A 23,348-nucleotide genomic window follows, 5' to 3' on the forward strand; every position below is an offset into this window, starting at 1 on the left:
TCATTCCATCCCCAGGGAAGCCAAAGTGACAGAACTTCCGCAGGCGAGATCCCCAGGGTTGTGGGTCCAATACCCAAAACTGGCCATTTGCTGAAGAGTTGGACTTGATGATCCTTGATGCCCTGCAGCTCACAATATGCTGTCAACCTGTGTCACATTTCCACCTACCTTCTCATCACCCATTTACTCCCACACCTACCTCACCTTTTCCACTCTCTCCCACACACCTGCCCACACTCATGTCTTGTGGGTACCTGACATCCAGAACCATTGCATACTTTTATTCTGACCTGGTATTTCTCTTTTTCCTCTAAATTACTCTGTGCTTACTCAGCCATAAGCTACATGATTGCACCTCTTGGAGTATCTTTTTCAAACAAGTCATCCCACCCCATCAATACTGACTTGGAAATAAATTAAAATAGGAAATACACGCAAGGTAAAGCACTGCCTTTTTCCCCTGAAAGAAGAAAATTACATTAAAATTAATTGTAATCCCCGGTGGACATTTGCCAATCTCAAAGACATTGTCTAATCTTTTCATTTTAAAATTAGGTTGTTTTCATTTACGGCCAGGGATGCATTAATATTTTACAGAGTGTGAGATCATCTGTTTAAGCAAATCCATGATTAGATCTGTACAATGTCCCATGCTGGCAAAACAAAACCACAAAATGAAACTGTAATACAGACATAATGAAAACAGCATTTTCATGACACAGCAAAACTGGATATTCCCAGGAGATCGCCCTGAGCTTTAAACATAACACAAGAAAGGATTTCACCGTCTGTAAAGGTGGAATAAGGGATGTCTTCTGTTAACACAGCACAGTAATAGGACAAATTTAAATAAGAAAAGGGAGATTAGCATTAATTCTTCGAGCCAACCCTCTGTGTACACAGTGCTCAGAGGAGCACGCTGTGTGGAGGAAGTCACTGCTGGCCAAAACTACTACTCTGTGCTGGAGTAAGAATGGATCTAAAAATAAAATAAAGCCAAGAAAGATCTCTCAGTTAAGGTAACGCTTGTCTCTGACTCACCTGCCAGCACTGGGGCCTGCAGCCCCGATCAGGCTCCCTTGGCTTGCTGGGCTTTATTTCCCACCTCTGCCAGCCTTCCCTTAAGCCAGGTCACTTGAACTTTTAGCTTCAATTCTAGAGGACAACACCACCATATTCCCAACTTCCACAGATTTTCAGAGTGCAAACGAGCAATTCTATTTCATCTTTCCATTAGCTCTCACTGCCTTGTGCCCTCAGTTGACCAGATCTCTGCATCAGTGTGGGAAAATTTTATTTTTAAATTCAATAGACAAAACCAAACAAATTCACTCTCTTTTTGTATCGGACCCAAGTTCATCCCAGAGTAATGTCCCTGCTCTAGAACAACCCTTCCAACAGGACTGACACTGAGCTGGAGAAGCCTGGGCTCTGCAGCCCATGGTGGGTCTGGAGAGAGTTCAGGAGCCCCGGCCTGAAACAAAACCCCAGCCCAGAAACTCGGGAAATTGGGAAATACTGTTGCACCTCCACTGTGTTCTCAGCTGAGGTGAACCAGCAGAGAGGGCAAGTGGCTGTGTTTGGGCTGCAAACACTGCTGAGTGCCTCAACCAAACCCAAAGCAATCTTCACTGAAGTGCATCTAAAGTGCCCAATATCCCTGCCAGAGCTCCACTGGCAGCGCTCCGCGTGAACAAACGTCAGCCACCTGAGAATGGCCTTGTGACACCCAACAGAGCTGGCAAAACCAGTCTGTGCTGGGAGAACTCCCCGGGTACTCAATGCTGCATTGTAACCGCACGTAGACACGTAAACACTGCCCAGCTCCTGCCTGTTTTTGAGTCTGAAAAGCCTTTCAGAGCAAAAGCGGAGCCAGACTATAAAACTGCACTGTACCCTCACCCACAAGGGTGAGGAAAGCTGGAGACATAAATATATAAAATCCATTTCTGTTACTTCATTGCTGTTTCCCTTCCAGCTGACTGCTGTGTCCCTGAATAGAAGCTTGGCTGGAGCCAGGAACTCTGGATATTCGCTGGCGCTGCGCCCCGAGGCCTAAGGGCAATGCTAAGGAGATACCACAAGCAGCGGAGTAATGCATGTGACATCAGCACAAACAAGGACATGTGATGTTTCTTTTAAGCCATTCCAGATTTAAAAACCCTACAGAGTTCCCATAAAAGGATTTTTTTTCCTTTTTAACTCTGTGTGTTCGCAGGCCTTGTTTACATTATCTTAAACAAAATAAAAACCTTCCCAATAGACAATGGAGGAATTTACAGGCTGTTAATACAACCTGAGCAGATTTATAAAGTACGTTCCTGACTGGTGGCAAGTGAGCTCCAGGGAGCTGGAGGCACCACCATGGGTTAGGGGAATAGCCAACATCACTCTGTGCATCTTTTGCTCAAGGAACTGAGCAGAAACTGAGTTTATTTTGCATCGAGACAATAAAAAATAAAACAAAACAGAAAAATGGAAAGTTCCTATAGAAGCTGCATTCCATTTGTGCTTTGCAATACACTTGATTTGGTGGGGAAAGGCAAAAGGACCTCTCCTGCCCTGCTGGTGCCTGTGCTGCCAGTGCCTCTGCAGAGCAGACCCCGGGTTCTAAGCACGAACAAAGGGAAATCAGCACTGCGTAAATAGTCTACAATGCATGTGGGGGAAGCAATCCTGCTTCAAAAACAGAGTGGAATTCCAGCCTCCACAACTTTTAAAAGGCCCATGGGAACACACTGTCTGAGAGCTTCAGCTGTACCAAAGCTCGGTGCCACGCAGCCGTCACCTGATGAGCAGTGCCATAACAATGGGAGGACATAAAAACATCACTGAGTGCACAGGAAGAGGAGAAAAACAGCAAAGCTTCTCCTGGCACTGTCTTACTGAACCATCTGTCTTATTGCATGGCTCTGTCTGCAGAGCCACGCGAGCTATGCCAAGAGGGTGTAGCATAAACACAACTGAGGCTTGTTTCACCCTGTACAACAGTAAAGAGCCTCCAGAAATACCCTCCCCTTTGTGCTTTGCCCTTTTCACAGGGATTCACCACCTCCCAGCCACGGGACAACCCCCTGTAAAATCCCCCTCTGCCCAAGCATCCTTTGCCTTGCTCAGCCAGGCTGTAGAACAGAACCTGTCCAGCTCCACCTAAAAGCTACTGACCCACTGTGCCAGGGTCAGGGGAGCACAGGCACTGACAAGCACGAGCAGCACAGCAGGGATGGAGACACAGAGGGTCCCAGGCTGCCTGCACCCTGCAGAATTCATGGGGGGAACATCAGGTCCTGAGGGGAGCTCCTGCTCCGTGGCTGGAGGGTGCAGGGCTGTGTCACCATCCCATCACCTGCACGGCTAAAAATAGCAGATTTGGTGACAGCAAGACTCTTCTCTCTGTTCTCATCTACACTTCCCCACAGCAGTTACCTCCTCCACCTGTTCTGGAGGTTTCTCTCTGTCAGCACACTCCCCTCTCTCCACAGACAGTTCTGACCAGAATTTCAGCTGCTTCCAAGCCACACTAATTTAAAGAACAAAGTTCCTGTGCTTTTGTAAGTACCCTGTGAGACACAGGAGCACAGAGCTCCCCTTCTCACCTGCTTCCAGGCAGCACCAAGCCCAAGTGACCTTCCTGCAGCCAGGCTCTGCTTCTGGGACATCCTGAGTTAATATTTGGTGTCAATACCAAAGTATCACAGACCAGCCTCCACCAGCAAGATTTTGTGCTACCTAAAAAGTAGCTCCCACTAGAACAGACATGGCAAAGAACCTGCCTTTAAACACAATCTTGTAGCAATCTCCACAAAGAGGATCCCCTGGTTTACAAAGGGTTTCATAAAGCACTGGAGAGAGCAGTGGCCTGGGATGCAGAGTAAGATCCATGGGCAATTTCAGGGCTCTCAGACACTGTTAGAAACACTCTCCTGCTCATGTCCTCATTCATCTTCCTGCAGGTCCCCAGCTGAGGAGGAGGTTCTGGGCCCTGGAGAGGAGCTCTGCCTACAGAGCAGGTCTGGTCCTGCCAGCAGTGTGCAGGTGAGGGCTGGGAGCAGTGGGGATGTCACACAGGGTGGCACAGCATTGCCACAGCTTCCTGGGCAGGGAAAGAAGTGAAAACATGCAAAGACTAAAGCACCACAGGAACATAAGAGATTTTTTGATTGCCAAGTGCATGTGCAGGGAACAAAGGTGAAGGTTACTCCTGGAGCTCTCTACTGTTATTCCTACAAATGCCTACTTGAATTTCAGCAGATTTGGGTGTCTGTACTAAAAGACAAAACAAGCTCAAAGGGAGCAAAAGCAAGTCACACTAAGGTCATACTTTTTTCTCCCCCTTTTTACATTTGGGATACAGCCAAGATGTTTTAGACTCAACTTTATCACTAAAAAAAAGCAAACCAAAAAAATCACCACCAATGTGGATGTGCCTTAGGTCTGAGTTCAGCCTCATTCCTTTTTCTGACAGAGCAAAGCAGCACAATTCAAAGGCAGATTTTTTTTATTCAGCACCTCTGCACTGTCAGGCTGAATCCTGCTGGGCAGAACCAGCCTGTGAGCAGCTTCTCCACGAGGAGCAGCACAAGAAAGGCCTCGGCTCTTACACACCAGTGCAAAGATTTGCTCTGCCAGACTTTAACCAAGTTCTCCCAGCTCACAAGCCAGGACCTTGAAAGTGGATTGATCCAGCAGCAACAGCCCTGGAGCAGAGGAGATTCCCTGAGGAGGGGGAGGAAGGAGAACTGGGTGGGCTGCAGCAGAGAGAACTTCTGGCCTGACTCCCCTCCCACCCTGCTCATACCACACACACCCCAGCTTAACATGGAATTTCTAATGCTGGATCTCTCCCCAGCGAGGCTGTTCTCACTGCAGAGGTGCTTTCTCCTGTGAACCCAGGGAGCTGAACCCATCACATCCCTGTCCTTCCCAGCTGTGCCCCCCCCATTACACAGCTCTGACTGTGTTAAACAATGTCCAGTCAATCCGACTGCCAGGAATTCTCCGCAGCATCTCGAAAGGGAAGGAATGTGAAACCAAGGAATCACATGGCAGCTACACCTCCCCCTGCATATACCACCCACCCCCCTCAAACAACAAAACAACACTGCCTGTCATCTGAAACCACAGCCAGGCTCCAGCCAAAAAAGCTATTTTCCTAAGAATCCCAAGCAGCTGAGGCCCTTAAGTGATTGTATCCCTTCTGGGGGCCTCCAACAAATTTCAATAACTGCAAGAGGCAGTATTTCCTTCCCAAAAGTCAGTTTGGGAAGTATATCAAAGCAATAAAGTCTGAACAACTGAAACTGCTGTACACAAAGGCCAGCAGAAGTATTTCAGCAATGTAAAGCTAAAAACTGAAGCTGCTGCACCGAACACCCTCTGCTGCTGTGAAGCTCTGGGTCGATCCTGGGGCAGGGAGAGGTTTTTCTGTGGAAAACCTCACCCTGTGCTTGCAGGGAAGGAAACTGTTAGCAGGGGGGATTGGTTTATCTCAAGGGGTCAAGTGCTGTGACTGAAACAGCAGATCCAATCCAGCTTCACATACATTGATTTATCTGTATACTGAACTAAAAAGCTGAATTCCAGTGTTCACACACATCTCAGCTCGTCCCGTGCTCTTTTCTCTCTTTATGCTCAACAGAATTACTTTGAGCAGAAGTGATATGATTTAGGCACAGAGCCTCCTGATGTAGCAAAGGCCACTTAAGAAGTGCCATTTTTATTAAGCCTAATTTTATTTAGTAACCCAAAGCCTGGATTTTGTTTGCTTATTAGAGGAGATAGCCCAAGGTGAGAAAGTTGTTTTTTGGAATGTCTCACTACCATAAAACACCGGATTGACAGAGACTGAGCAGCCCCCCCTGTGGTAGGTGGCAAGAGCAGACCCTGCAGGGCTCAGGAGGGCAGTGGTGGCACTTACAGCATGTCAGGACAATTGTCTGGCTTTTCCAGCAGCCCCCCTTCCATGACGAAGCGCAGCACCTGCTCGTTGGTCATGCCCTGGTACGGCTGCTCCGCCAGCGTCGCGATCTCCCACAGCACCACTCCGAAGGACCTGCAGGAACAGCACAGCTTTAGGCCCCCAGCCAGCTTCACTAGGGGGCACTTCCTACAAGATGCTGGGTGTCCATGGGTGTTTTCTTTTACCAAAGAATTCCAGTTCCTCAAAAAACACGTGCCTGTGGTGACAGTGACAACCCCTCCATCAAGACTGCTGACTTCAAACACCTCCCCTCTAGTGAGAAAAGGGCCCAGGTGAGAAAAACTCAGTTACCCCTTTGGGACATGCATGTAACTGTGTTCTTGAAACACAGCTTCCAGCTCCTTCCAGATAACTACAAAGGACAGCAGAAGTGAAAAAAGCAGTTTTTCTAATAATAGGAATTGATTACTGGCAAAGGAAGATAAGCATAGTTATGTAATTGGGTAGTTTGGACGTAAGTATTGACACTTTCTAAAAATATCTCCATTTAAAATTAGATTATTGAGCAGACACAGCTCAAATTGTCTGTCCTGCACTGAAGAGTCATCTACTTTTAGAGCTGCTGGGCAAAGAAGGAAAATCTCGATGCTGTCTGAGTTGTGTGGTAAAATGCTGAGTCAAGCTGAGTGAAAAACACACAGTTCCACTGGGGGGGAGTTATGAAAACAGGAGTCCAGTGTCATTAGCTGGTTATGTCCCTGTGGTTTTATCTTTCAGATATCCCTGGGATCTAAACTGGTTTGCATCTGGAGCCAGAAGCCACAAACTGCCTTGCAATTGTTTTCCTTTTAGGGGAGGGAGGGACAGGGGGTCAACTCAACATTTGGGTGCCTTTGAAGCCTCTTTGATCACTGCAGGGATAACGAGGACAAGTCTTGCACACCTACTCGTCAGATTATCCTAACAAATAAACTCAGATTGCTCCTTCCAGGCAACTACCAGCCTTGAAAGGATGCAAGATGCTGAGGATTTATTTATAGAAATCCACCCTCACCCTGAACAGTATTACATTAATTTTAAAATGTCCTCCTTCCCTAACTACAACAAAACCAGCCCTGTCTAATTACCTCATTCTTCAGCCTGAAAAGCATTAAAAGAATGAGTTACTAAAATAAAGCTCCACCCTTCAAACCTCCAGACACTCTTCTTTCCTGCAGTTGCCATTTCACCTTACAGCTTATAAATCCTGGACTCCAACCACTCAACAGGGTTTTGTCTTTTTGACATCTTGGCTTCTAGAACTGATCTCAAAGAACATGGAACTACATGTCACAATATCTGCCCAGAAAAGCAAGAAAAACAATCTCAACCTTTTGTTTACTGTTTGATGCAAATAAATGGCCCCTATAACAGCCGAACTCCACAGCTTACGCTGAGCAACTTCAAATCTGAACCAATAAAAGGATTCAGGGAATTTTTCCTGGCATGAAGAGATCTCCAATGTGCAGTGCCTGGTGTAAAAGTCACTGAGAAGGAATTATCCTTTTAGCCATAAGCAGATCAAGTAAACAGACAGCATTTCATGACAGTGTTAAGTCAAGTTCCACTACATTTGGAATTTAGATTGAAATTTCTCTGTAGCTGTGGATACATGTTCTAAACAAACAGCAAATTTCTCATGTTGAGCCTGTTTTTTTGTGCCTCCAGAGAAGTACACCCCTGTGAAGCAAATTTCAGAGTAAATCACTTCCAACAATTAAGATGCCAAACCATCCCAAGGAGAAACTCTCCGAAATACCCACGAGTACTGTGAGCCTCCTCTCCATAAAACATTTTTTTTCCCCTCTATGCTTACAAGTAAAAATCTGTCAAGATTTTACTGCTCCTCCTCTTCAGCTTTCCAATCCTGTAATCAGTAAACTACTTTCCAGGCCAGGATATTCACTCAGATTGTCCCACTGATGAAGTGCAAAACCGTTTGCACAATCCTGCTTTGGACTGAGCAACCAACAAATGCCAAATCGTGGAATCCCAGGACGGTTTGGGCTGGAAGAGAACTTAAAGCCCATCTTGCTCAACCCCCTGCCATGGTCAGGGACACCTTCCACTATCCCAGGCTGCTCCAAGCCCCATCCAACCTGGCCTTGGACACTTCCAGAGATGGAGCAGCCACAGCTCCTCTGGACAACACCCTTGCCAGGGCCTCACCACCCTCACAGGGAAGAAATTCTTCCCAAAATTCAATCTAAACCTCCTCTCTTCCTTGTTAGGGAAGCACTCATGTACTTCCTGCAACAACTACAGCACTAATTTACATCTGACACCTTATTTGGCATCACCTGGGGTTTTTTGTTTGGAATATGAGTTATATTTAATAAAGAATAACATCACTTAAGAGTCCCATGCTAAAACAAAGCACGTATGCAACACACATGAGACATCCCCACTGCTCACCCTGAGCTGCTGAAGAACCCTTTGGAGGCAATGGCTAGACCTGAAAATTCCTGTTGTGTGGTTGGAACAGGCAGCTCTGCCAGCTCCTCACTCCAGGCTTGGTCAGTTCTGCATCTGGGGATTTTCTAGTGATATAGTCCAAATTTCTGTCTGCCTTGTGAAGCCATTACAAGTCCCAAAATTCTTTTACTGGGGGGGGTGCCAAAAGCATGCCTGCACTGTTCAATCAGATAAATGGCTGATACAGGGCTTCCCTTCAACCCAATGAGTTGTTTTCATCTGCTTCCAAGTCTGAGGGTTAGTGGATTCAAAAGTAAGTTACTAGCCATATGTAAAATAAAATTTAAGCATCATTCTGGTGCTTTGCTTTTTCACTTTAATTCCTCTTAGGAACTTTTTGTTCAGAGCTGGTGCTGTGAACTACAGACCACTGACTCCAAACTCCTCAAGCTGCTCACAGAAAATGCAGTTTACTCCTAAAACACCATTCCTACTGACTTCTAGACATTTGGAGGCAATCAGCTGCCAATTCTGTAACAGATCAGCAGTAAAAACATCTTGTTAGGAAGGCAGAGAAACCATAAAAGACAGAGGAGAGGTTTTGCCAGTACACAACCATCTTCTGCCAAGTTCTCTCTACCTATCTCCAAAAGCTGGGGGGTGTGTGGGGAATTGTTCCAGGGGATTACTTCTCCTAAGTACACGCCTCTATTAATAACTGCACAGATACAGCAAGCATGCAGTGTGCTTTGAAAGAAAACCCTATTCCTGCATCTTGCAGTATATAAACCAAGCAAACAAAGCTCCAAACAGAGAGGGATGTGCACAAGGGAGAACTCCCCAAAAAAGCCTGTGAGTGTACACAACCCATCTGGGGGAAAGTGATGTTATTTACACAGAAGATTTTGATGGAAAAGCAGGTCAGCACTAGGAACCTTTCTATATTCTTGGCAACTTTTAATGCTTTTCTTGAAGGAGGACAATTTAAAAAATGACAACTTGCTCTTCCAGGCGAAGGGAATGTTTTTCACTGCACAACTGATTTTACCACTAACAGCAGGAAATGTGCTGCCACCTCCAGTTCTGGAAATCCATTTAATTCTGCTCTCCCTGAGAGCAAAATTCAACCTCACGAGTTCTTGCAGAAACACGAACTCATGGAACAAGAGAGCTATCTCTGAATGGACAGGGGAAGGAGTACACTTAGTTAAGGCTACTAAAACAAGCAGAGAGGCTAGAAAGGAGGTTGGAGCAGTTTTTCAGAGCCCCTGTTTTGTTACCAGACGTCGGAGTGCGTTGTGAAGACTCCATCTTTCAGCGACTCCGGGGACATCCAGCGGACAGGCAGCAAACCCTTCCCGCCCTTCCGGTAATAATCTGTCTCGTAGATATCTCTCGTCATGCCAAAATCTAGAAGGCAGAAATACTCTGGGTTTGTGAGAGAAAATGAGGAGCATCTCCCCTTCCTACAAGGCAGAGAGTCACACTTGGCTGTGAGGAATCTGCGCTGTGTTCCCACGACACTCGGCTTCGCAGACACTTCAGCTGCTGCCTCGGGGCTGGTGACCTTCCCTCCCAACACCAACAGACTGTGCCACTGACTGCGGGGGTGACAAGTCTGAATGGTTTAAATATAGGGATGGGAAAAGTTGCAGCATAAATGCTCAAGCTTTGCAGTAAGATGAGTCCTCTGAAGGTCACATCATTCACTAATGGTTCCCCAAATTCAGTGATTTTCGTTTTTTCTAAGGAGATCCTTTAGTGCTTATAACCATTGTGTTTAACTGAACAATCTCACATGCTGAAGGAAATACTTCTCTTGGTTTTCTTTTCCCTATTTCCAAAGGTAATTCCCAGTTATTGTACAATATTCCATTTCAAGTGCCACAGAGGATTATGCTCTTCATTTGTGATTAACACACCCAAATATTAAAACCACACTTCCAGTTTATATCCATGCTTAGCTGTAAATTCACAAGCATTTGCAACACTTGGATCTAAAGATGTTCATCCCCCTGACTGTAACTCAGATTTATTCCAGTGTTTTTTCTCAACAATCAGTCCGAGACAGAATTGCTGGGTCTCACACTTGCCTACTGAATCCAGTTACCGTGTCCTCAAAAAGTTAATAAATTAGAGGTCATCAGTCTGATATTAAATGCTGTCTGATGACATACAGACCTGTAATTGCCCCTTTCTTCTCCCCAGGAAATATGCACAGAGCTCCCCCAGGTCTCTCAGTTATCAGCAGTCTGTGGTGAGTGACCAAGCAGGGGTACCAGGGATACCAGCACCCAGGGTGATTATGACTAAAAAGCCCATCTGTGCAGCTCTTCCATCACTCCCACACACCAGGGTGACTTTATCCCAGCTGAATGGAAGATTTTTGCAAAATGTAATGCAAATAAGAAACAGACATGCAGTGAGCACAGGGTAGTGTGGCATAAAGCTCTTCCTCTGAGATCTGAACAGTCTGAGTTGGTGTGTTCAAGCCAAGATGCTCCTAAACTGTTTCAGCATGAGGGGGGATTTTCAATGCTGCTACATAAACAAGAGCAGTGCAGCACATTTACAAAGTGCTTTTGGGGTAACCATGAACACATTAAAGGGAAGAAGTGCACCATATCTTCAGTTTACAGAACTGTAAAACAAGCTGATGGGGGCAGGAGGAGAAAACTGCAATGGGAAGGATTTAGGCTGACTTCCCACGAACCTGCAGAAAATACACAAAATCCCCCAAAGATCTTATTTCCTAATTAACTGACTCAAAATGAAATCATTTTTTCTTTCTCCCAAATGACAGGATTACTTACACAAATTATCAAAATAGCTGAGTTAAGCTCAGAGAAAAAGAATTAGTTTCCTACAGCAGAAGGCTGTTGCTATACATGTTATTTTAATATGCACAACTCAAAAACAGCCAACAGCTTAAAATCACTCTCTCTGGAGAAAAGACTGAAAAAACTCATCTGACACTATTTTGGAGGGATGGTGAAAGGAAAAAAAAAAATTGGTGATCTAACAGCAGAGCAGAAGAAAAGCCATTCAGCTGTCTGGGAAGCAGAACTCCAGTTTAGACTGGAAAGCACCCAGCTGAAGTCATTCCACTTCCAACTCAGATATGATTTAAAACAATCCTAAAATTCTCGTTCTTGGATCAATAAACAGGAGGTAGAATTATTTTTGTGCATTGTCAGAGACATGAATGACACACCAGTGGTAACTACACCATCCACCCAGATGGCTGCAGTGCCTGAACCTAAATCACTGCCTCTTTTTAAACCCACATGCTGTACTGCTGGCTCACTGGAACAACAGCAAGCAGAGGTATTCCAGAGGTTTCAACTCAGTGTTAAGTGCTCACAGGTCTTAAATCACAGTAATCTTCACAAGGAACATATTTCATTCTGCAGATATTTCAACTAGAGCTCAGCTAAAAAAAAAAAAATCACAAAAAAAAAAAAAGGAGCCTTCTAAGACTGATTTTCCAGGATGATTCTATGAGCTGTGCCAGGGTGAGGAGAGCCCACCTCCAATTTTGACTGTGAAGTCCTCAGCCACCATGCAGTTCCTGGCAGCCAGGTCCCTGTGCACGAACTTGTTGGCGTTGAGGTAGGCCATGCCGTCGGCGATCTCCCCCGCCATCTGGATCATCTTCTTCAGCGTCGGCGGCGCCTGCCCGGGGTTGTTCTGAGCAACACAAGGTCAAACTGTTAACAGACCACAGCCATTCCCCTGTGCACATACTGTCCTCGTGTTCTGTCCCTTTAATTTATCCACACTGGAATTTCTAGATCAAGGGCAAAAGCTGCTGAGCTCATTTTCTGCATAGGCTGCTGTGATTTCAGTGGCAAGTGACCTGTGTGTCATCTTTATCCTTCAGACTCTGCATCACATGAGACAATTTTAGCTGTTAGACTGATGGCCTATGCATGAGAGTTTGCACAGGAGCTAAGATAACAGATATTTACTTTCCAGCAGGGGCAATGGGCAGGACACACAACATGAAACAATTATCCTAACACGTGTTCTTAAACCAGCCAATTTCTGTAACCTCTTGATGAGAAAGTAGATCAGACAAGAGAGCTAATGCAAATCTGGGAAAGAGGACTCGGTGGCACAAGAAGGGACCTAGTCCATGCGGCTGCCTCATGAAAGAGCTGCTGGAGATCACACAACAGTTCATGTTTTGTCCTTAGACTGAAGGAGAAGGGCAGGAAAGGCTAATTGCCTGCTGCTTCCAACGTGAGGCTGTCTTACTCAAGATGATTCAAACTGAAGAAATAAACATCCAGCGGCTCATGACTCACCTCTGTGTCTGGCCTCAATGATCTCAGGTAACTTTTGAGGTCCCCACGTGTCATCAGCTCCATGATAACCAGTGTAGGCTGGCCCTGAGAAACAACACCAAGCAGCCGAACCTGGCAGAGGAAAAACAAATGTTCAGTACAAGTATACGAGCACAGCCAATTATCATTTATTCAGGTTAATATGCAGCCCTGTGGGAAAGGTCTGAATGCAGATTTGGTTCCACTTTCTGCCTGGGGTTTCATGATAATATCACAAAGCTGCGCGGAGTGGAAGCTAAAATCCCAAATTCCCACTTCAGTCCTGGAACAGCCCGGTGTCCATGAGCACCAGGGCTGGGTGAGTCCCAGCCTGGTGACATCTTCAGGACTCACCACATGGTGACAGTTGAACTCCTTCATCACCGAGGCCTCGTTCAGGAACTCGATCCTCTCGCGCATGCTGGCGGACTCGTTGACCGTCTTGATGGCCACCCTGGTCTCTGGCTCGTCCTTCACCACTCCCTTGGCTATTCCCTCGTACACCATTCCAAAGGAGCCCTGCCCAAGCTCCCGGCACATGGTGATCTTCTCCCGGGGCACCTCCCACTCGTCAGGAACGTACACTGAGGGGACAGAGAGAACCAGCCCTGATGTTGCAGCGCTGGGATCCCTCCCTGCTCCACGACAGCACCTGCCCCGCCAGCTCTGGGGCTCAAACCCCACACAGAACGCTGAGACCCTGCACCACGTGTGCCAGCAGGCCAGGGGCTGCCCCATACACAGGTAGGGGGATGGTGCCATACAAATAAATCTCAAAGAAAGGTGGACTTGAAGCGGCCTCGCTATGGTACTGACATATTGGGATAGAAATAAGGAACCTCAAAGCCAAAACCAGGGTGGGAAGAGGCTCAAATCAATGCTTGAGGTTAAATCTTGTCTTGGAATCCTTGCTCTCCCAGCTCTCCCAGACAGCATCAAACAGACTTGATCTTCTGTATCAGTTTAGTGTCTGCTGTATTCTCTATTAACACTGATTCTATGGCTAGAGGGAAGCAGACTCTGATCCAGCAGCTCTTTGCATGGCACTATTCTGATCCCTTGCACACACACCGTTGCACCAGCAAAGGCAGAACTTGCTGCTGCTGCTGCAGGTCTTTGATCTGAGGCAGAAAAGAGCTCTCAGAAGGTGACTGCCAGGAGGCAGGACTGCCTCAGGCAAGAAGACATCCAAGTATTCACTGATGCTGCTGCCTATCAGTCACCAAAGGAGGGGACAGTTGTGTCACATGCTCTGCATGGGTGAAATGACAGGATGAAAACAGAGGATTATAGCATGAACAGTGACAGACCTTTAACCCTAATGGTGTTCTACAAAAAATAACAGTAAAATAATCTGCTGCCACTCTGGGTAAACCCATTACTCTCCTAGGGGCTTTGGGAAATACTATCCCAGCAAGAATTCTACAACAGCAGCACCAAACTAAACCAGAAACAGGAAAACTGAGGCCTCAAGGACATTCGTCTGATGCTGTGATTTCTTCAAGTAGTGGGTTTGCTTCAGCAGGGCAAAACAGAGCTTAAAAGGGCAAACATGAATGAAAGATCACAAATTCATTCATTCTTCCTTCAGTCCAGTGAAAACATCACTGGGTGAGTAGATGCTAATCTAAAAGCGAAGCTAGTGACTCCAAATTTGCCTCAGGTGGAATAAAACTCCAGGAAAACAATTCAAAAACTCCCCAGTTTCAACAGGCAAGTGGCATTTATGTATAACCAATTGTGGATTCCAGAGGTGTCCTAATGAAATAAGGAAAGTGGCTTTACAGCAGATCTTTTAGGGTTTCCTACCTTTCAAAGTCAGACACCAACAGAACACAGGACAGTAAAAGCATCACAAGTTAAGGTCACACTCACCATCTGAGGCACTGAAGTACTCAGGGTTCACAGAAGCATAAAGTACTCCATTGCCCAGTCTGTCACTGTTCCTGTAGAAATATTGGGGTTTATTTATTTTATCTTTAAATCTGAGTATATTTCAGACCATCTATTCTACAGCTTTTCCACTGCTTGCTCAACCACAGAATATTCTTTATTGTTGTGGAGTTTTTCAGACAAAAGGACAAACTGAGATCTTCTCTACCTCACATAACCAATGAGAACACAGAATAGCTTGTCAGGAGTTCTGGAGTCTTCTCTATACTAAATCAGCACCAGGAATATGCAAACAGAAGGTACTTCTAGCTGCTGGGTAAACTTCTTTTCAGAAAGGCAGCTGTATTTTTATACAACCAGGAGACCTGTGGCTGAAAATGCACTTTACCATCATCAGCTCTGCTGTGGGAGTGAAGTTTTTTAACAAAAGACAAAAGTGGGGGATTCCATTCAGCTATTTCCTAAGTGTTTCTAATTTTTTGTTTTAAAACCACACAATGCCACACCTCCCAGTTTTACAGGGATGATTTTTAGAATAAGACCTGTAATAAATGCACTTCGAGAGCTTTTGCAGGAGACAGGCTCACAGAGAAAATATTCTTGTGTTAGAACAACAGTTTAAACAAGGAGAAGTTATCAGGAATTTCACCTAGGAGAGCCTAAGGAAGGCAAAGGAGGTATTGCAATCACCAGAGACAAAGCCCCTTCTGGAGGGCTTGAGCAGAACTGGTACCACTGTCTGCAGTGCTACCAGTGAATTAGAGCTGGAAATCATGGGATACTCAATGAGCATAATTAATGGGAAAGTAATAAAACACATCCACAGCTAGAAAGTTGCAAGACTGAACATTTGTACTGCTATTAAGTTCTCGTTATGTATTTCAATAAGATAAAAAAAAAATAAATCACTAGTTCCAAAAAACAAACTGAGGAAAACAAACTACCAGAACAGTCCCAGTGACGGCTCTTGGCCCGAATATAATTTTTAAAGTGGATGTAAGACTTCAAAAAACCCTCTAGAATTTGAAAAAAAACAGATTATCCTAAATGGAACTAACTTTTCATGCTTTATATTGCCCATATTTCAGTCAAATCTGGTTACACAGGTCCAGTGTGTGTGCCCCAATCAGTGTGATATGATATGCTCCTCACAGCCTTCCTCTTCCCAGTCAAACATGACACTGCAATAAAAACCCCCTCCATATCTCCAGCAGCAGCAGCAGCCAGATGCTGCTAACTCTAAACCACCTCCTTTTCCATACCAACAAGGCAGAATCTGCCTCAGCCTCTCCACTCCTCTGAATGGCATCTCTCTTTTTCATCTCTAACTCGCTCCACAGGCACGGATTTGAAAATAAACAATTCCCCCCCTGCAGTTTTAAGCACCAGCACGTGGAACTCACCTCTTTTTGTTAAAGACATAGAGCATTATCAGCAATCCCCCAAGGATGAGCAGCAGAGCAATAGGGAGCACAATAACCAAGTGCAGGAAGTTTCCATAGTTTGCTGCTGCAACCAACAAGAAAACAATTGTATCAGGGTTTCTATAAAACCTCTGTTAACAAAGAAACATTCAATACCCACTCAGTGTATTTCCATACAGGGAAGAAATCAAAGTCCTCATTTTCTTGTCTGATGTGGAAAAATGCACTCGGAAACCCTGCCTGACTGCAGATGAGTGAAACAAGAAAGCAGACACTGAAAGGCATTAATTTTGTACAGAACAGTGTCTGTCTGGGCTTTGTTTTCACAAGTTATGCTTAAAGGACTTGCATTCCTCAGTGAACAATATCCAATTGTTCACTTGCACATTCACCTTTTTCTCCACCTTTTGTTCACCTTGCAGCTGCTTATGTTCAGAATATACATGCACTTCTCTTGACTTCAAATTGTTCAAAGTTCAGCAACCAGAAAATCCAAAAGGGATAAAAGGTGGAGTTGAAGTTTTCTGGGGATATATCTGCTCTACAACTAAACACAGAATGTCCTGAAGAGGGTCTCTGTTGTCATGTTCTTTCAAAATATAAATTACTGCCACTGTCAGGACCAGCATCACCCTTTCATCAGGACACCATTTTTATCAAATGTCACTCAGAAGAGGTCAACCTGCCAGCCAAAAATCTACACAAATGATTTGTTTCTCCAATTATTTTGCAATTTTAAGCAGGTTTGCCTTGTTGCCACAGGTTCTGTACTGGCAGCTCCCTGTTATAGCTAACATCACATTCCCAACATAGCTGCACACCCCAGGCAGCCACAGCAGGGTGCTCCTCACCCCCACACCTGGGTGCACCCCTCACAGACACCCAAAGCTGCAAGGAAAGGACCACACCTCACATACCCATCCTGGCTGTCAACACTTGCCAAAAAAATGGACCAGAGAAGAGTTCCCAAAGAACCACCAGCAAGTAAGAGAAGTGTTCAGAGGCAAGAGGCTCAGATACCCAGCCACATGAACATCAGGAATTATTAAAAAGACAATAAACCCCCAATGTGACACAGACTATAAACACTTGTCTTACATTTGGGCTGCACATAGAAAGAGATGGGCTCAGTCCAGGACCCATTCCCAGCTAAGGAAGTGGCCTGAACTCTTGCAGAATAGTTTCCAGGGTTCAAGTGAGTTAGTTTAGCTCCTCCAAGCTTCTTGTATTCCTGTCTGGAAACACATTCACGCTTCTCCTAGAAGAAAAAAGCAATTTACACATGTGATTATCTTCACATTCTGAAGAAGGCAATGTAACTGCAGGATAAGCTCATTTTTATAACTAAAAGCCCCACCTGATCAGTCTTACTTCAAACACCATAAGGAGATATGTGGAATTTAAGAACTCAGAGGAAATGAAGGAAAGACATGGTGGCAGGTGCTGGGTGTCTGAAATCACAATTTCTGTTTGTGTAGCACTACACAAAAGCATGCTAATAAAGATCCTCTTTTGTGTATAAATTAGGAGTTATGAGCAGTAAGGTCAAATCCTCACCTCGCCATGCTGCCCATATTTGATTTCATACATCAGGATCAGCCCATTTGGATTTGCAGGCTCCAGCCACTTCAGGTACACGGTATTTTCCTCTTTTGCTTCCCACGATACCGTTCCCGGAATGTTATCTGCTCCCTCTGCAAAATATTTACAGGTGATGTCAGAACACCACCTATGACTGAAACAGGAACTTCAGCAAGAGTGGAAGAAAATGGGAAGTTCAGAATATTCTTTAGGTGCAGAAGCTCTGCAGCAAGACCCATTCAAATCCAGGGAACAAACTCCACTGGCCAAGGGCCTGCTGGAGATCAGCTCAGGCTGAACTACTGATTCCCAGAAAACCAGTGCAGAGCATACAGCTCCACCAGGGATGGGCTCTGTGTGCCAAAACCCCCTGGTTATTAACACCTGATTCTTCCTTCCCAACTCTCCCCAACACCAAAACAGTGCAGGGAGCTATTCCCACCAAATGGCTGCAAACAGATGTAAACACACAACATCTGTCCCACTGACAGCCTTTTCCTAAAACAGTCATGGGAAATCCATCCCCATTTAAAGCAGTCTCAGCAGCAATTCAGGAACTGCTTTATCCTGATTTAGTTCCTAATAATTTTACATTACTTATTAAAAACTTTACAGGAACGTGAAATGAGTGTCGGTCTGGACTGAAAAAATAGCACCTTCTCAAAGATCTCAAAGATAACAGAAGAAAACAGGATTGTTTAGCCTTTAATTTTCAGAGCATGTGTTAAAAATCTGAGAACACTTCTTTCCTTTTCCCTGATCTCACAGATTTCCTTGTTTCCTTGAAATAAGCAATACTTTTTGCTTTTTTTACTGACACAGCTGGATCTGGATTATGATAGCCTTTCCTTCCAGAAACAAAACAAAATTGCTACCATTCTGCATCCAATATCCCCAGACATCTGCTGGAGTCAGAAGCTCATTGCTGGATGCATATGAGCTTACACTAAAATCATCTCTATTCTTCTCAGAAGTACAATCTGCAAAAGTCCCAAAGATGAGCACAGCATTCAATGCTTCCTATTTGAAGTTGTCTAGAGGCCAGGGATTGGGCACAAAGAAACACAGTATTCCTCCTGTTCCCAGGCTGGACAAATGCATGGTCGTACTGTGACAGAAGAAACATTTGGCAAACATTCCCACCAGCAAAACTCCAACATCTGCAAACAGTTCCGAGTGAGCACAGCAAAACCAAACATTAGCAGAGAAACGTTGCTGTGGCTCTATTCAGCACACAGGGAGCTGAGGAACAAAACCTTTCAGCCCACCATGTCTGGTGTGTCACTGCTATTGCTGGGAAACAGAATCTCTCCTAATTATCCTGGCAGTCAACTTCTCCCTTTCTCCAGCTCCCAGCACAGACTCAAACACATCACTCAGTACACACAACACACCAGTCGAGGACACAAAATAAAAAAACCTTTGCAGCTCCAATTTATCCTACTGCATGGAATTTTTCTTACTGTACCCCAACTGGCTTGGTAGAGCCTGTCCCCCTGAGCTTGATCTCTGCCCAGGAAAGCAGAGCTGCCCCTGTGTGAGCATACCTGAGGGCATCGTTCTGGCAAACACGAAGTTGGAGGCGCTGCAGCCGAGCGTGTCGGCCTCGTGGTTGCAGCTGTGGATATCGATGCGGTAAAGAGTGAAGGGCTGCAGATGGGAGATGACAGTTCTCTCCTTGCCATCCACCTTGGTCTCAAAGAAGGGATATTCCACCTCGCTCTCCTCCGTGTCAGAGGCGTTGCTGAAGTGCTCGGTCCCGGTGGCGTTCCTGCTGCGCGTGGCCAAGGTGGCGTTGGCGATTCGGAACACATCCCTCCGCTTCCTGTCGGGCCTGAGGAGCAGACACAGGTACAGAGAAGGGCTCTTTAGAGAAAATCCACTTTCTTCTCCAGAAAACTCTGCCAAACACCCCAGCGAAACAGGCAACAGCTAATAAAAAAGCTAAATAAAGGAAACTGCAAAACAAGAGGAAAACTGTCTCTAAATCGGAACCTGTCACATGTCCGCACATCTCATTTCTCTCTCTTTTGGTCAGGAACCAAACAAATCTCTGAAGCTCACACTGCAAACTTCTGACCTCACACAATAAACCAACCAGCAAAGAACAGCTTCACCATTACTCAACAAGCATCCTGGATTTGTGTTTCATGACAGTGATGCTGACGCTTAAAATAGAAATCAGATGCTAGAGGTTGAAAAGGTTAGGGGGGGAAAAATTGTTTTGAAGTTTGCTGGATTAGCAAAGGAAGCTGAGCCTACTGAGAGTTTGCTTTGCAGTTGTGATGAAATTAGAATGTATTGCACTGAGAGGAGAAACTTTGGAAGGCAGCTGAAGGCCATGAAGGTTCACCACCGCTCGGGTGGTCATCTGTGTATCTCTGCTTCTCTCACCCAAACAAAAGCTCTGCAAAGGAACAATCCTCCTATGTAAGAAAACTCAGCACTAATATTGTGTAGAAGCAAAAGTTCAATGAGCAGCTTTGCCTTACAGGCATCTGGGTGAGCTTCAAGCAGAGTTAAGAAGTTGAGGATTTACAGCCACATCATTGCTTTCTCAAGCCCAGGGAACTGCTGTAGTGGACAGCCCCAAGTGACAGGACAAGGATCAAGATACTCTGAGAGCCACATGGATCAGGTAACCAACACCCTGTGGCCATACACTGGACCTGTCCCTTGGTCCTGCCCCAGATCTGAGGCTGTTCTGTACAGGAGCACCAGCTACAAGGGGCAGTCTGGCTTTATTGCTCCTGCCCCTTTGTCTCCAAGGGCTGCAGGAATGTTCACGCCAAGAAAGCAACAGCCCAGGGGAGGTAAAGGAGAAAGGCAGAAGAGTCACACTACAAAACCAATTTGGGCTTGAATCCTATCCTTGAAATCACTTGACCAGTGCCCATAGGACACCTGGCCAGTGCAACAGGTACCAAGGGCATGAGCTCCAACAGCTCTACCAGAGAGCAAGTTACAAACCAGGCAAATGAGGCCTCCCTCGAACACACAACAGGAGGAAAGATGACTCAACAGGAGAACTTAATTCACTGTCAAATATATCATCTGAGTACATGCAGCCACAGAGCAGCATGCTGCAGAGAGAGCCAAGAACAGGCTCACTCAGTTTTGAAACCTTCTGGCACAGGCTGGATGAATTTTTTTCTTTAGGAGCTCACTACAAAAATTTCCAAAATCCCTTTACTATGTAGTGAGTAGTCGTTTTGACACTCTAACCACCATGTAAACCACGTCACAGAAATAAACACAGACAAGAAAGAATTTCCTAAGTTAGCAACAAATTGTTTAAGCAACGCACAAGTGAATATCTTGTCAGTTAAGGCAATTTCATAGGACAGGAGCATTTGTGCCTTGTCTACACTGGTATCTATGGAAGTTACTAAACCTATTCACCCTGTTTACAATGTGTATTGATTTACTGCTTTAGCCCAGTGGAAAGAACAAACTTCTCCTCAGTAAGAAGCTGGATGCCTAAGCCTGAGCTGATGAACATTTGTGCAGATTCTGGAGAAAAAGATGAAGGAACACAAAACTTGTTGGTGAAAACTACAGTGGTGTCAGGAAGAGAAAAGAACTGCAGTATAACCACAAGGCAAAAGTTATTAAAACATCATGAGATTTGACCTCAGTGCTTTTTGGTCAAGCAGCTTCCTGCATTCATGAAATGATGCAGAGATAAAGGCAAAAAAACAAGCATTCAAGGAAGTAAGGAAAAGTCTAGAGATAAAAACTTGAAAAATCATTTATTCTGTTAAGGGAGAAGAAGGAAAAGAAATGCAAGACAAAAATTAAAAATTACACTATTAAAAATGAAATCAAAAACATTTTAAAATACTTGAGCTATTTAACAGCAAAGCTCACTCTTTCTGTAGTTCATGGCAATTTTTATGTTACTGCTCAGACTACACACAGAGCCTGTCACATCCTGCTCATCAGAGAAACAAAAACCTTGGAAGAAACTCATTCTCCTCTGGTAGTGAGTGTCTCTTCAAGACTAAGCAGGGTCCTGTTTGAAATCTACCACGGCACTAACACACATGGGGTCATCCAGAAGTTACACATGAGATTAGATCAACAGACTTCTTAATCTTCAGTCAAACACTTTCATGCTGTATTACACACTGCAACTCTTTCATAATAACCTGGACACAGGTAGAGCACTGGAAAGAAATACTACTATTGAGGCTTACACTAACACATTAATTAACTTCTCCCTTGGGAAAGAGAGAAAAAAAAATGACATCAAGTAACAAGCTGCTTAGATTTGTCCCATGGAGATGTCTCACCAGCTCATAAACTTTAATTTCCCTGACATACAGTCTCTTAAAAGTTGCTTGGCTACGCAGCTATTGCTGAGCATTGTCCCTTATCTGCTCCTGCTGTTACAAAACACCCTAATGGCAGTAATTTAAGAGAAAAGGACAAGCTTTCAGGAAATTCTCTGTGAACTGATCGGTTTGTTTGTTACTGAGTTCAAGGTTCCACGAGTTTCCTTGGAGGGGGGCAGGACTGCAAGAAAATTTGGGAGAAGACATCACATTCTGAATTACAAATGTTTGGGGAAATAGAAAAACTTCCTTTTCAACAGACTTTTCAAGTAGTTTAGACTTGACACATGGCTTTCAAAACTCCTCACTGTGCTATTTCATGAAGTCCAAAATCAGATCTTGTGACTTCCCACAGCTCAGCATTTCCATCATGATCAGACATGGAGGCTGTAACTTCCCTGTACCTGATCTTGGCTGCTGCTTCTCATCATCACTGCACAAATGCTCAGTGTGACCCCAGAGCTCAGACAAGATACTTCACACCTCCCAAGAGAGGCAGTATTTAGCTCCTCATTCTTTGGATAAAGCTAAGAATCATTGCAAATATCAAAATCTCAACCCCAACAAGTCAATCCAACACATCCTTGAATAAAAGTCAAAAAAATCACAATGGAGAATGATATGAACCAGCAGCAATGCCACACTAGACTTCTCAAACACAGGATTTGACCATGAACTTCCCCTGCCAGGAGGGAGAATGAGACAAGCTGCACCACTGAGATCTAACAGTGCATTAAAAACTGTAACACAACAGCTGTACACTGTGTGCCCTGCCCCAGCATCCAATCACCCAAAGGAGCAACACCTTACCTGAAAGATAAATTGGAAACTCAAGGATCAAAATCACCAATTAATTCAGTAGAATCTACTTGGTGTTGCAGCACAGAATCATTACAATTCCACTTAACATGTAAGCAGGTGTTTATGGTGGGAGAGTGGAAATATTTAAGACTTCTCTGCAGTGCTGACCCAGGAAACACACAAGCCCTTTGCAATTAGTGCAGTGAGAAAAGAAAACCAGTTGCAATTCTCTGAGGCAACTGTGCCCTTAATTTCAAAGATAAATTCAGATTAGGAGCACAAGCACTTAAATGGTTATTTAGAGAAAAATCACATCTGAAACCCTCTGTCTGACTCATGTTGCCTGTCTCTGAAACCCTTAGAGACAACGAGCTCCTTAAGTGACTCTTGAGTCTGAAAAGAAACCATCACTGAAATCCTTGATCAATACAGGTAAGAAACCTTACTATGGACTAGAATTGAAAGAAAGAAATTAAAATTGGCAAATAAGAGAAACTGCAAAGTAAGGCTGTGGATTGTCTCACATGAAAGGAAAGGTAATGTTTAGTGTTTCAGGTGTTTCTTTGTGCTGTTATGTCCAGGAAACCTCAGCTCTATTAAAAGATTCAAT

The 23,348-nt window shown here is 44.7% G+C and overlaps 1 protein-coding gene across 2 annotated transcripts in view; it reads right to left on the bottom strand.

Annotated features, from left to right (window-relative positions):
- Window positions 1-23,348, bottom strand: part of IGF1R (insulin like growth factor 1 receptor) — a 170,598-nt gene that overhangs the window by 7,609 nt on the left and 139,641 nt on the right. Inside the window, exons 11-20 of one of the 2 annotated variants that reach the window (XM_084213350.1) lie at window positions 19,148-19,434; window positions 17,577-17,713; window positions 17,118-17,277; window positions 15,999-16,101; window positions 14,578-14,648; window positions 13,057-13,286; window positions 12,685-12,795; window positions 11,905-12,064; window positions 9,655-9,784; window positions 5,918-6,052 (exon numbers count right to left, since the gene is read on the bottom strand). In XM_084213350.1, the coding sequence (XP_084069476.1) occupies window positions 5,918-6,052; window positions 9,655-9,784; window positions 11,905-12,064; window positions 12,685-12,795; window positions 13,057-13,286; window positions 14,578-14,648; window positions 15,999-16,101; window positions 17,118-17,277; window positions 17,577-17,713; window positions 19,148-19,434 (1,524 nt within the window). Of the gene's footprint in view, window positions 1-5,917; window positions 6,053-9,654; window positions 9,785-11,904; window positions 12,065-12,684; window positions 12,796-13,056; window positions 13,287-14,577; window positions 14,649-15,998; window positions 16,105-17,117; window positions 17,278-17,576; window positions 17,714-19,147; window positions 19,435-23,348 lie in introns of both variants that reach the window. The other variant, XM_084213349.1, reaches the window with a different exon arrangement.

Source organism: Fringilla coelebs (genome assembly GCF_963513975.1).
Source record: "Fringilla coelebs genome assembly, chromosome: 12".
NCBI classification, from domain to species: Eukaryota; Metazoa; Chordata; class Aves; order Passeriformes; family Fringillidae; genus Fringilla; species Fringilla coelebs.